Source organism: Malurus melanocephalus, unplaced genomic scaffold (genome assembly GCF_030028575.1).
Source record: "Malurus melanocephalus ecotype Western Australia unplaced genomic scaffold, MMel_1.1 scaffold_405, whole genome shotgun sequence".
Lineage (NCBI taxonomy): Eukaryota > Metazoa > Chordata > Aves > Passeriformes > Maluridae > Malurus > Malurus melanocephalus.
The window spans coordinates 604,089-618,504 of NW_026623637.1; the positions used below are offsets into that span (position 1 = coordinate 604,089).

At 37.1% G+C, this 14,416-nt stretch overlaps 1 protein-coding gene across 1 annotated transcript in view; it reads left to right on the forward strand.

Moving 5' to 3' along the window:
- MDN1 (midasin AAA ATPase 1) overlaps window positions 1-14,416 on the forward strand; it is an 89,503-nt gene that overhangs the window by 61,421 nt on the left and 13,666 nt on the right. The window contains exons 67-88 of the mRNA XM_057379426.1: window positions 161-256; window positions 496-590; window positions 927-1,051; window positions 2,127-2,273; window positions 2,525-2,634; window positions 3,084-3,157; window positions 3,349-3,544; window positions 5,007-5,166; window positions 5,341-5,487; window positions 5,878-6,004; window positions 6,952-7,057; window positions 8,148-8,263; window positions 9,093-9,572; window positions 10,116-10,342; window positions 10,702-10,845; window positions 11,086-11,258; window positions 11,631-11,792; window positions 11,923-12,060; window positions 12,285-12,426; window positions 12,650-12,825; window positions 13,044-13,187; window positions 13,835-13,967. Coding sequence (XP_057235409.1) covers window positions 161-256; window positions 496-590; window positions 927-1,051; window positions 2,127-2,273; window positions 2,525-2,634; window positions 3,084-3,157; window positions 3,349-3,544; window positions 5,007-5,166; window positions 5,341-5,487; window positions 5,878-6,004; window positions 6,952-7,057; window positions 8,148-8,263; window positions 9,093-9,572; window positions 10,116-10,342; window positions 10,702-10,845; window positions 11,086-11,258; window positions 11,631-11,792; window positions 11,923-12,060; window positions 12,285-12,426; window positions 12,650-12,825; window positions 13,044-13,187; window positions 13,835-13,967 — 3,418 coding nt within the window. The remainder of the gene's footprint in view (window positions 1-160; window positions 257-495; window positions 591-926; window positions 1,052-2,126; window positions 2,274-2,524; window positions 2,635-3,083; window positions 3,158-3,348; window positions 3,545-5,006; window positions 5,167-5,340; window positions 5,488-5,877; window positions 6,005-6,951; window positions 7,058-8,147; window positions 8,264-9,092; window positions 9,573-10,115; window positions 10,343-10,701; window positions 10,846-11,085; window positions 11,259-11,630; window positions 11,793-11,922; window positions 12,061-12,284; window positions 12,427-12,649; window positions 12,826-13,043; window positions 13,188-13,834; window positions 13,968-14,416) is intronic.

Consider the following 14,416-nt stretch of genomic DNA (forward strand, 5'->3'; position numbering starts at 1 on the left):
TATACTAAATGAAGAATGCGGTTTAAAAATGTAAAAAAGAAAAAAAGAATCTTATTTCTTGCAGGGGACAGTTATGCTAATAGAAATTAGCTTAACTTCATGTTTGCTTCTGTTAAGGTGCAGTTACTATGAGTTAAATGCTTTTGCTTTTATCCTGCAGCTGTTAGTTGTGGTGGACAGAATCCAGAGTTTTCCACTTTCTAGTCCTCTCTCAAAGTTTCTGAATGGCTTGGAAATTCTTCTTTCAAAGGCACAGGTAAGAAAAAGCTGAAGGGAAAGTTTTATTTTCTGTTTTCTGCTTYCTTGCCTGTATTTGGTGCCATGTTACAAACACAGTACATGAAAGCTGTGTGCTTGACAGGATTTAGGGGAGTGAGTTTGTTCCATGCTGAAAGTTTAAAGAGCAAGAATCCAGTGATCCGGAGTAACACAATAAGTCTTGCCAGGCAGTGACTTATTTCTGGCTTTGTGTAAAGGGAAACTTYTCTTTTCCAGGACTGGGAGGAAAATGCCAGTCGAGCCTTGTCCTTGCGGAAGCATCTTGATCAGGTCACACAACTGATTATTCAGTGGCGTAGATTGGAGCTGAAGTAAGAACTGTCCTTCCATACTGCTTTTCTTTAGATACTGTAAGCTTTCATCTCCACATGGAGGCACATTCCGATGCAGATTTCTGAGAAAGGAAACTTTTGAACCTGCCTCTGATGGATTTTGCTTTACYGTCCCTTCTTCTCTCATATTTAATAATACCGGCAAAACAATGATCCTTAGGAGTTAATTATATATATTAAGCTTATGTGCAGATTCTTTTATCCTGTTAATTTTTCCATTAGTTAATAGAAACAGAAACAAAATTTTTGTTGTTTTGAATCCAAACTACCCATGATATTTTTTTATTTATCGCTCCCCTTTCTTCCTGTTTCTAGTTGCTGGTCAGTAAGTTTGGACAATATTATGAAGCAGCATGTGGAGAAATCCACAAAGCACTGGTTCTCAATCTATCAGATGATTGAGAAGTATGTTCAAGAACAGACAGAGGCAAACACAGAAGGTAAGTGCTGACCTTAAAATGAATGTGTGATGCAATTCCAGTATTTACTAAGGATGTATGATTAAGGTCCTAAATGCCTGAGTTTGACAATGCACTATTTACTACAGTAAATTCCATCACTGTATAGGGTCTTCCATGGACCTTCACTTCCATGGAGTGAACTTTGAGTATATTTCTGAAACCACTTCTGGCTCATAGGGCCCGTGTTGTGATGTAAAGAAAAGATGTCTGTAAAAAGCATCTAAAAGAAGGTAGAATTGTGATAGCTGTACATCATGCACATGCAAACATTTCAAACAGATTTGGAGGGTAGGAGGCCTGCAACCAGAAAAGGCACTTCGTTTTCTTTTTTAGCTGCAGAAAGCATAATTCATATCCCAGCTGAACTGCTTYTAACATTCTGTATAAAGYCTAAAGAATTCTTAAAGTAAGTAGGTTTTGGTACRTAGTGTTCTTAGCAAATSTGCCTGCAYGTKTTCATGTTACATAAAATAGGGGMATGAGGGGCAGTACCTTGCCTCCCRTAAATTTAATGGAATTGCAAAGATGAAAGCAGTATCCTCTGACTTAAGGCTGAGTTCTTCCAATCTAATGACTACTTAATGAGCACTTATTTGATGAGCTTCAGATTCTTAGGTATTTTACATCTCCAAGAGGACAACATGTCTTCTTCCATAGGTAATACTGTAAAGACACTAATCTCTACCACATTCTTCTGATCTATTTCTGTCCTCATGACTTTGAGGAGTTAAGGAACTGGCAGTGACTAAATTGTAGTAGGGCTCATCATGACTGAAAAAGCCATTCACTCATAGAGAATAGCAGTTATTCTGTAAATACTTCATGGACTCTGAAACTGGATGTATAACTGACCTTTTCAGTCAATATCTTAATGCTGCTTCARTGTTAAATCAGAATTCTTTTCTCTCTGTCCCTTTCCTATTTTGTTTTGAACTTTTCCTAATTGACAMTCAATATTTAGTTGAAAGTTTTCAAAGAGCAGACGAAGATTTTCATGTAAATCTTCTGAGGTTTTTTTTGTTCTCTGTCTCTGAATTTCTGGTGCAATGTTCAGGAACTGAACAAATGGATCTGAAAACGYTGGTCAGCACATTACAGGCTTTCATTGAGGGCTCTACTCTGGGAGAGTTTCATGCACGGCTCCAGGCACTGCTGGTTTTCCACTGCCATGTCTTGCTGATGCCTCAAGTAGCAGAAAAGGGTAAGCTGTTAGCATTACCTGTGTTATCTGTACAGCAATCTGGCCATCAGGTGTTGCAGATTTTCCAAACTGGTGGCTAAGCTCATAAATAAAACCCAAGCCAATAGTGCTGTTTTCCTGTTGGTCATTTTACCCCATCTATTGGTATTGCTAAGCTTCATGATTGCAAAAAGAACTGGGGTGTGTTTATTGTCACGATACTGAAAAATATTCTCTTGTAAAAGAAGATTTTTATTATCTGTCCCTTCTAGATGTTCTGTGCAGCATCCTGTGGAATCTGTACAATTACTATAAGCAGTTTTCAGAGTGTGTTGAGGCCAAAATCACTGAACTTCGTCAACCCATAGAAAAGGAACTTAAGGTAAAAGGAAACTTGGCTCAGACAGTGTATCAATCTAATCAAAGGAGCAGTGGAGCAGATACTATTTGAATTTGTCTGTAATAGCTCTGTTGGCCACTGAAGTCCCTAATATGCTTCACCTTTTTTTTGACAAGAATTTATTTTTGAGGTGGGAGAATGGTTAATTGAAGGCATTGATGTTTTATTAGTGCCATTTATCCATGAAGGTTTCTGCCCAGTGATGAAACCCCTTTGGATTTCTCAACATTTGGATATGCAGCAGTTTTTATGCAGTGCAAAAAAATACATTTATACGAGTAAGATGCCTGTGCAATAATTTGCTCACTTACTAAAATGTCTTGCATTTTAAGACTACCAGATCATTGTAGCCGATTAGGTTTAAAGATCATCTTTGATAAGGAAATACTTAATTTCATTCACATAAGTAAATAATTTTTTTTTCCTAATAGGAATTTGTGAAGATTTCCAGGTGGAATGAYGTAAGCTTCTGGGCTATAAAGCAATCAGTTGAAAAAATACGCAGGTAAGTCAGAACTTAAGATCAAGCTCCCTATTTTGAGGAGCAAAATCAATCACAATTTCTCTGTGATGTTAAATTTGAATGCAGGAATGTTTCTTCTGCTCATAACACAATGAAAACACTTATTTCTAACAGGTAAGATGTTTCCAGGATTACAAAACCCAGTAACATTTTTGCTTTCATTTGGTAATTAGAACCCTCTTTAAATTCATGAAGAAATTTGAAGTTGTTCTGGATGAGCCATGTCAGCCTGCCTTGGTGGAAATTGGTAAAGAAGAACAGCTGGACTGTATRCAAAAGCAAGAAGAATCTGATGACAAAGAAACCAAAATTCAGAGGCTAAACAACACATTAAGAAAGGTTCTGTCTGCTAGAACAGRTGTTACCAAGGTGACTGAATTAGTTATTCTAAATGTGGGAAGAATATTTTTCTCTGTTCTCATCTATATGTTGCTTTTCACTGATATATGCAGGAAAATCTTATATAAGWGGCAAATCTGTTGGATATATCATAAACTTTTTTGGTTTTACTTGTGTTCAGTGTTATGCAACACTGCAGATGGGTGGGAATGCAGCATGGAATGACAAGCATGATCTGTAGTGATCTGGCACTATATCTGTGCTCTAATATAGAGATGATGCAGTTACACATTTCATCTCCAATTTGTTTACATATTGTCTGCAGCAATTTGTTGCTTCCCTACCAGTGCAGTAAAATAGCCTAGGAGTTGAAATTATTACCCTTTTTTTTTTTTTTTTTTGAAACAGGGGCTCAAACACATGATCATATAGCTGCAAGATTTGTGTTTTATATAAGCTCTGATTAAATCACTTTTGGCTCGGATACTGATAGAGGAATGCACTACACTGTCATGTGTTTGCTGTTGACTGACAGTTTGTGGACTGTGAACATTTGCCTTGGACTAGCTGATGCATGGTCAGTCCTGCTCCACAGAGTCTCAGTTTAGTATGTCTCTAATTAATTTGCCCAGCTTAGAGAGAAAGTTAGCTAATTTTCTTCCTGGAATAGATTCCTGTTCATATTGTTAGTTTTTATTAACAAGATGCAAGGAGACAGTCGTAACTCATCAGAATTTGGCTATGAGTGGGAAATGCTGAGTTGCCCTCAGCTTTGTTCAGTTTCTTCAGAGCAGAAGCAGGGCTGATCTTGCTTTTGTCCTGTACAGGAGGGTAGGGTGAGGTGGCAGAAATCTAACGAAAATCTAATGTGCTTGATTGATTGAGGGTTTGGTTTGTTGGTCATTTGTAAGCCTGTTACTGATAGTTAACAGGGCTCTTGGTTTCMCATCTTGCAGTTTCATGTTGTCTTCATTCCTTAAAGAACATGCATGGAAACATAAATTGGACAAAAGGATTAGCTTTGGAKGTGCTGAATAATTAATTCTGTTATTTAATAATTTCTACTTGCATACAGTTTTTGTTGTTCTTMAAGAATAAAATTTGTATTTAGTGGAAAATAGGTGACAGTGTTTGTACCTGACACCCTGAGGACGTTAGTGATTTAGGTTAAAGCCTTTAAACTTGAAAGGCAGAGGAAGCTGACCTGAAACAGTGACTACCTTTTTCATAAAAGTAATGMCAAWMATCTAAGACAGCAAGGTCATAGCAYCTTCCATTTGGTTGACTGTTCTCAAAACTCATGTCTACCTGACATATATGCCTTTTGGTTTTTCTCAAGTGTTGGTGCTGAACTGATCAAAGAATCACATGAGCATTTTTKGGGGTTTCAGAAGAATGCAGAATCTAGCCCACTTGAAAAAAGTGATTTACTCCTAATGATCAAAAAAGAGAGCTTTGAATATGTGTGTATAATTTTCTTTTTTTTTTCTAGAGGGCACTCCCAAAAGAATGTCAGGATGGCATTACATTTCATACAAAATCTCTTCAGTATCGTCTGTCTAAGCTTACTAAGAAAATGAGGAAAATGTGTACAGCAGTTACAGAAAATAATTCATTCTTAAGYCTGGTGGAAAATCTCGACCAGTTCACAGGTTAGATTTTCTTGTTTTCTTGTGATTTCCATACCACAATTAACCTCTGTAACATGAATGGAACAAAGCAGAAAAAAGTGCAGATAATAGTTGTCTTCCTAGAGTGTCTTCCCATCTTGCTTTGTGTGCATTAAATTTTCAGTCTCTTACCTTTGTCTGCTGTCTTCTATACAGGTGGTATTATTGTTTCTGTAGCTGAACTGCAAAATTTAACATTTGATCAGACAGCAACTAAGGRGAAGCAGAAATCAGAAGCAAAGCATATTCAGATGCAAAAGCAACGGGCKTTGTCAGATCTCTTTAAAAGCCTTGCTAAAACAGGTGAGCTTTSACTAAAAATGGGCTTGGTTTGAAAGTACAGAGTTCTTAAGTGTTTTACTGTCTTTGCCAATACACCTAAACCCACCATAATACAATGTCAGGTAACACATTCATCAGCCTTTTCATGTGTTACGAATGATCCCTAACTCAGGTTGCTGAAAGGACATGGGGCAGTGAAAAGTCCTTAATGTACACAGGGCTGTGTTAGTCTTATTTCAGCTGTGTTGCTCAGCCCAAGATAGCTCAGCTACAATGTGTTCCTGCATTACAAAACTTGCAGCATGTTCCAAGATTTGTCAAAATAAGAACATTTGATATCCTAATACCAGCTCTATGACATTTTTCATGTGGAAAATAAGTGCATCACAGTGTGCTCAAATACTGTTCCAGGTTTGTCATACCGGAAAGGTCTGGCTTGGTCCCGTTCAAAAGACTGCCAGGAAGTTCTCTACCTTCGTCCRCTGGACTTGTGTAGTGCATTGGCTGCAGTGAATTGTACACATGAACTGGATGCCACGTACGTACACAGGACTTTTTACTCTCAAGATTGTGTGAATTGCAGCTGTAATAGACAGAATTTATCACATGTTGATTTAGACTGGGATTTCGGGATGGTAATTCATATAGGATTTTGCATATTTCCTTCCTCCCATTACTTCTCAGTTTGGTATGTACAACTGAGCAAAGATTTGGGGGGGATTCGGTTTCTTTTTTTTTTTTTTTTTGTTTGTAATTTGCACTTGAACAACCATGCCCTCAGTTCTGTTGTTTCCATGAGTTAGATTTCAGTTAGCCCTCCACTGTCCAGCCTTGCCTGGGGTGCTTTGCTAGCCTCATAGAGTGTAAATTGTTGACAATTTTATTGAAGGTGTGAGTTGTGATTTTCAGGGACTTCGTTGTTTTGTCTTCATTATTTCAGGAGAAAATACATATACTTCTAAGTGGGCACTGCTGGAAAAACTTTCTTAGAGGAAAGATGTTTTACATATAATTCAAAATGGGCATTACTGGAAAAACTTTCTTAGAGGAAAGATGTTTTTTCAGATTTTTTAAAATACTTTTCTGTCATCAAGTGCTTTTTTATTTTTGTCATTGAGGCATGCTAGTTATTGTCCTTCTAGGGTGTAAGGGCTTAGTTTGATACGTTGCATCAGGGCCAAAAGAAAAGCTTCTGTATGAAGCTGGATTTAATTGCATGGGGGGAAGAAAAACAGTATTACTATTTAATCATTAAGTGGTATTCARATATAGAGATCTTGTTCCTATTGCCTAGGGATTCGTTTATTTCAAAAATAAAGGGTTTTCTTAAGACCCAGAATATTTTTAGAGAAAATGAAGAATTGCAAGATCAATGYATTTCCAGAACAACAAATTTCAAGCAAAACTGTTGGGTTAAAGAGGTGACCTGGTGGCTCCAGCATGCTGAGGTASTTTTTAATACCAGACCTCTTTGTGCTCTGCCAGGTTGCTGACAGAGATTTCTTCTGCCTGGGATGGATGCCAGAAGTACTTCTATCGGTCACTTGCACGTCACTCTCGACTCCAGACAGCATTGTTAGCACCTGCCAAGGTAAAAATGGTAAAAGTAGAAATAGAGTCTTMATTCTGTTAACTTCATTTTACAACCTGGACTGAAATTTTCTAGTAGTAATAAAGAGGGTGTTAGATAATGCTGTGTTCTGTAGTATGATACTAAATGTGACACTTTTGTACCGCTCRTTAAATGCATCATGTTAAAACCTGMTGTTTTATAAAGRGACAAAATCAGTTTTGGGAAAGAAGTTAATGATCTGYTCCATGTACAGTGTCTTGTATTCCAGCAGATCCCAAATTGCTACTTTTTGTGCATGAAGAAAATTCATGGAATGCTAAATCCAAACTTGTTAGGAAAATAAATCCAACGTTATTCGGTGTTCTTGAAGAAGTCAGTTGATATTTATAATTGGGCATAACTGGAGTCAGTGTCCAACATAAAAAGTGCCAATATATTTCTTCATTTAAAAATTGGTCTAAAATCAGTGGCACAGACAAATGAGCTCTGCCAAACCACAACCACTACTCCAACATTTCAGAAAAAAAGGATCTYTTCCAGATGCTCTTCCTCTCATGCTTTACCCCTTGTTTTACAACATGATCCTACCCAAGTCACCCTTGATGATGGATACAAACAGGGGAATGGAACTGTGATCAGTTACGCTTTGTAAGCATTTATTCTGAGCTTTAAGATGGGACCATTTCTAATGAAAGGAGTGAAAGTAATAGTATATCTGGTAAAATGAATTGTGGAAAGGGTTTTAGGAACGATGATGAATGTAAAGCATTTAAGCTGGTATCTCTTCAGAATTTACTAATTATTTATATAAGGTAGATTTAATATGGTAACTAAATTCCCGGTAAGAATTACTGCAGTGGAGTGAAATTCAATGAGACTGTTGCAGAAGTGACTTGAAAGTCAAATTTGCATGCAGGATATGTGGAAGAAGCAGAAAAGATAATGGGAAACTAATAATTGTAACTCTAATCTGCATATTAAGACTTGTTCAATTAAACCATAATCTTTCAGCCTGCTCAGTGAAATGAAATGGAGGCACAGAGAATGCTGTTGTCTGGTTGTTGATTTAACTGTTCTCTCCCACTTTTTCTGTCTCTGTTTTGTTTAGGATATYGGACTAGGTAGCATTGAACGATGCAAGGGGTTCACTGCACACCTCATGCAGATGCTTGTGAGACAGAGACGGTCTCTTACTGCATTGACAGAACAGTGGATCTTACTGAGGTATTTTCCATCTTCCAGCATTTAAATATTGGCAAGAAGTTTTGACAGTAAGCAAATMAGTTCAAGAAAAATGGAAAATAAGGTAGAAGAAATTTTTAAAAATTTCYTCTGCTTCCCTATAGTTCTCCTCAACTAAGCCTAGATGGAAAAGATGTAAGTTTATTCTATCACTGCAGCCACTATTTTGGAATCAAAATGATTTTGTAAAACAAGTTAGGCATATATGTGAAATAATTCCTGTTGTTAATTACTCAGTTAAACCGTTAAACGTACAGATTGTTATGTCTCTTTCATTTGGTATTGGCCTGAGTTAATTTTGTTTATATTCAAGTTACGGGCTTGACCTGGGGCGAATAAATGATCTGGATGGTATTTTGTGCTCAACATGCTGTAATTAATAACACTTTTTGAAGTCAGGTTAGGAGCTAGTACCGTTGTACAAAGATGGAAATCTGGACTGGAGGTTACTGGTACAAAATCTATTCTCATCCCAGGAAACCTGAAAAAACAAACAAAAAACACAGCTAAACAAACTCCTCAGCTTTACAGTCATAGGAATAACAAAACTTTCAGGACACTTATCTGCATTACCATGACTCCAAAGCAAATCATATTTCCAGGACTTTTTAGTATTTCATAATTCAAGGTGGAAAAAAAATCACTAATTAAACAACTTTTTCTTAAAAAAAAAATCACCATTTTAGTTTTTCCAGGAAAATTTATTATCTAGATCTTTTTTAAATGAATTTAGTTAAAGGTAGAACTTTTAAAAAGGAAGTATAACATGAAACTCAGTGATTGTAACTTCTCCTTCTTTGTTCTTAACTAGGAACCTCCTGAGTTGTATACAAGAGATAGATTCTAGCTTGACTGCGGATGGAGAATGCAATGCAGCATTTCCTCCTCAAGGCAGTATGCAACGCTGGACTGACAGACTACAGCAACTTTCCATGCAGTGTGTGATGGTTCTCGAGGAGCTGTCTTGGTTTATCCAGTGCTGCCCAAAAGAAGAGTCAAACAAGTGCAATGACAGTGAAAGGACCAGTGTCAAACCTGACRTTTTTCAGAGTTCAGGACTTGAAATGGGAAATGTTCTTGCGGGAATACCTGATCTGATTCCCTCAGAGCTAAAATACTTGTCTCCAGTAACAGCTGAGCAACTGCCTCCTGGATGCAGGATGCGAAATAAGGATCAGTTGTGGCTGCAGGTAGCTACACAATTGACTGCAATGATGGCAAATGTGAAGGCCATGAAAGCAGAAGTGGACAGAGTAAGACAACAGTCACGTGAGACCTTSTTTTATTCCTGGTGAGTTCTACATATGCATGAAATTGAACCTCTCTTCTGTTTTATGTTCATATAATGTGTGAAGTCATCTTGAAAATTTTTGCCTGTGCATATAATAAGTGGGTTCAGATGCTCTTCAGACATTTTTCCATTCTTTGGGTTTTTTTGGGTTTGTTTTTTTTTTTTTTTTTGCAAAATGCAGTGCCTGACTGTTTAAAGAAGCGTATGTCTTCTCCCACCCCCCAGACAAGTCAAAAAGATTTCTGTCTCAGTTTTCACTTTGATCTCTCAGGATTTTATCCCTATGGCTCCTTAGCTAATGAGGTGACTTCAAATGTAAATTTAATGGAGACATTTTCACTTTAAAAGAAATTTGTAGTCTATTTAATAACAATCTTCTCACTTTGTCTCTTCTTTAAACAGTGGGAATATAAGCATGTTGTCAAACTTCTTATTTAATTCAAGATGTAGAGCTGCTGCCTCTCCCTTATTCATGCCCAAGAAAAGGTTTAATCTTACTTTGGACTGTATGTTCTTTTCAGTATTACGGTATTTCTGTTGCAGGAGAGACTTCGAAGTTTGCACATCAGCTATGAGTTGCCTGCTGGAAGTCTCAGCCCAGTTACGAAGCATAGAGTCCCTGTTTCTTCCCAATGGGCAAGAGAGGGAAGCTGCAAATCAGATGGCCCTAATTAAGAGTCTAAAGTACATACAGGAGGAAGTGAATAACACRTCTTCAGACTTCACAGCCTGGAAAACACAGCTTCTTGCATCCRTGTCAAATTTTAGAGGTAAGGATAATTTTTCTCTACCTGATTTGTTATGTTGATAAAGACATGAGAATTTATTCATTTGATTATTGCTGAAGGTGGCCCTGTGTTCCTTCTGATATCCAAAAACACATAATGAAATTCAAACTTGCAACATTTAGTCCAGACTTCTATTTGTGCAGTGTATTTTTTTTACTATCTCTATTAGTGATGGATCTGGCACCATGGTTGTAGGTCAGGATTACCAAGGAGATTTTGGTAGAACTGTGTCGTTCTACCAAAATTACAAAGTGCAGTTCATTGTCCTTTCATAAAGGAAACATAGGAACCTGTAATCTSATGTGTTTGCATGTAAAACTGTCTGTGTTATGGTTTAAAAGGAACTCAGCCATCGGATGAAAAGTTTGTGGAGCAATTCTCAACAAAAGTGGAGACTGTTATCCGTGCTGTTCTCTATGCCATTCAGTGTTTGGTAGAGAGAAAACAGGAAGGTGAAAAAGAAGAAAAGTCTTCAGAGGAAGCTGGTAAGTTTGTCAATGTACTTGCCTTCCCCTGCCCCAGTAGGGGGCAGAAGAGTTTAAATGTGCAAACCTTAAAATTTCTTAAATTGTGTGTGTCAGAGGTACCAGTACATAAGGAAATTGCATATCTGTTTAAATAGCTTTTAACTGAAATTGCCTATTTGAACAGATATTTTTAGATTGCTATAACATTTTTAGAATTTCTGACTTGCTTTCTATTTCTTTTATGTATTTCAAACAAAGAGGATGAAGCCTTACTTGATGTRATTAAAGCAGGACATATAACTAAGCTTTTGGATGAAGACCTTTCTGCTGATTTGGAGTCTTTACATGTGCAGAAGGCAACTTTAGGTGTTTCAGAACTCCTGGAGATCCTGAAATCTTACAGGGAAGACTGCACTYCATAYAAACATAAGGTAAAATCATTAAAAAGGTTTTTGGCTTAGGGGGTCTCAAGAGATTTGGAATTGTGAACTACTTTGGTGATTAAGTGTGCATTGCTGCTTCTTGCCCAGTGCCTTAGAACTAGCAGCATGTGAGAAACTGGTCAAACAGAGGTAGTCTTCTGTAGTGCAAAAGCCAGACATTCCTATAGTAAGAAGACAAAGYTTTAGTTTTTGTGAAAAATCTAGAAAAAGTTCCAGAAACTTTAGAAATTGTATTTAAATTCATCTACTGATATTTTTGGTTTGAGCATCTGTTTTCAGTCACTRTCATGACCCTCTCTGAGGTGCATATCAGTAAGTACAAATAATGACTGACAGCTATTTTTGTTGTTTTGACTGCAGTTCTTCATCCAGTGTTGCTATTTGCTGGCACGTCTRAARCCCATGCTCTGCAAGTATTCAGACCTCATCCTGTTCTACCTCACCGTTTCACTGGCATCTCACAGGAGTACTGGAAAATTGCTATCTGTTCTAACCAGCATTTTTACAGAGCTTGCCCTAAAGGTATGTTATTAGAGGCGGCAGTGGGTATATGGCAAGCATATATTTAATGTGTAAAAGTCTTAAGTAGAAACTAAACTGAAAGATGTACTTACTACTGAATAAGAATTTAAGTTTCTGTTTGCCTTTGCAGGGGTTTTGTCTGCCAAAAGAATTACTTGAAGATGAAGCTGGAGAGGGAGCAACAGAGTTCCATGATTAYGAGGATGGTGGTATTGGAGAAGGGGAAGGCAAGAAGGACGTGAGTGACAAAATAGAAAGTGAAGATCAGGTAAGTGTTTGGGGTTGCTCTTGCTTAATTGAAGTAAAACKGAAAAAGTTCTTGAAATCCAAGATGTCAGTGTCTTGGGTAGAAGAAACATAGGGTTACCTTCAGTCTCCTGTTTATGTTGGCTTTTATCTTTGCATATCAGACTATAAATCTTGTGATACTTAAGTAAGCTTTTAATATATGGGCAAGATCCATTGTAATTTTCCATTTTACCAATGATTTAGATAGAAGACAGTTTTCGAAAGGGTGAAGAGAAGGAGAAAGAGGATCAAGATTCTAAACCAGACATTGAAGGAGAAGACAATGCAATTGAAATGTCTGAAGACTTTGATGGAAAGATGCATGATGGAGAACGGGAGAAAAAAGGTTTGGCTCTTCCACTATGGCAGACTTTTAAGAGAAGTTCTGTATCAGTCCAGTAATGGTTGATACTTTTCTATAACATGTGCTTGTGTGCCTTTTTCAGCATRTATCARTTAACTGAATGGGTYRATGAARTTARGGTTCTGATTGCTTATTTGTTTATRAAGTTAACCAAAACATTAGCTTTCTCTCTTCTGGACTCACACACATTCTGAATTGTACACAGAAGATGAGGAAAATTCAGATGAAGAGGAGGAACTGGATAAGCAGATGGGCAATCTTGATAATGCTGAAGCTGATGATAAACTAGATGAAAGGCTCTGGGGGGATGAAGATGATGATGATGATGATGATGAAGATGCCAGTAGTAAAACAGAAGAAACTGGACCAGGAATGGATGAGGTAATAAAAGGGTTGGGGGGAAAAGTATCAAAGGACTTGAACTCTGCTAACTTAATGTGACCTGCAGTGGGAATTGCCTCTCTTAGCTCTTGGTCTTAAGGATAATTTCAAGGGATTGGTTTTGTTTAGTGTTGCATTTTTTTTTTCTGTAGGAAATGATGTCACTGAGATTTTGAAATGCAGGTACCATAACTGAGGTTTTTTGGATTTGTTAATAGGAGGATTCRGAGCTCGTTGCAAAAGATGACAATTTGGGGACAGGAAACAARGATAATAAAAAACAACCTCCCAAGAATGAGGAAGAAGAGCAACAGGAAGARGACAGTGGAAATAAAGAGAAAATCCATGAACAAATTGATGAGGTGAAAATTATTTGGACTATATGGAATGTCTTGCTGTTAAACCACATTCTGTTGCTCATATCATTTGGCTGTGAGAATTAGAAATGTTGGGGTTTTTTTCAACAATGAAGTGCACTGAAAAAAAGTTAGTTCATTTCAGAGCCAAAAGTAAACCACTATGTATCTTTTATAATATGAATGTATTTTCTGATTCATATTCTCGGAAGAATTTTTGTTTGTAATACCCTGAACTTGTAGTGGCTGCCAAAACAGGCTTTACACTGAACTGATGTTTTGATGGACAAAGCTTTAAAATTCTAATTCTGTTGTATTTATCAACAGAAACACCTTGGTATGCAAAAGAGCATTTAGCTTATCCAAGAGTGCATATTCTGTTTAGAATGTTTCAGCTGGGAAATTTGCTTTTGGACACAAAACCTGCTGGTTTTAAGTACTGCCAATTTGTGTAAATGCATTTGCTGAAATTAATCTTTCTGCTCTTCATGCATGAGTATGTGTACCACTGGAAATCCACTTTTAACTGATCAGAATATAATACTGTATCCAGTATTTCTTTGTCCTAGAGAATACAGTAATATTTCTTATCCTTGCCTATCCTCTCACTTAGTACATGCTTGTTATTTTTCCYCYYATTCTTTTCCTGAYAGCGTGAGTATGATGAGAATGAAGTAGATCCTTATCAAGGGCAGCAAGAAAAGGAGCCTGAAGTTGAACCTTTGGACCTTCCTGATGATTTGAATCTGGATGATAATGAGAARAGTGATGAGGAGGAGAATGAAGGTAGAGCTGAAAATCTCTACAGATTCCTAAATGAAAGCCAGATAGAAATGGGGGGACAATCAGATCATGAGCCCTTTCTCTCTATAGAAAGGAGAGAMGTGTTGGTAGGATTCTGTTTAACCACCAAGAAGCTGCAATTTCATTTGTATATCAAAATGCCAACGTACCAAATGCAGGCCAGGCAAGACCTCAGCATTACATTTTCCTTTACCTTTTTTCATGCACACTGTGGAGCAGGCTTTCTCATGTTATCCAAGTGATACAGCCTAATTTATGCTGGAATCTTCTTATTTAATTATCCAGTTTTGTGGTTTATTCTTTTTTCTATTATACTTTCAAGTATTTGTACTCTTAGAAGTCAGCTGATGCTCAGTAATATTAGATTAAAGGAAGTTAGTAGGAATTCATCCTGCTGTATTGCTTGTTAGAAATCAATTGTGACTTAAAGG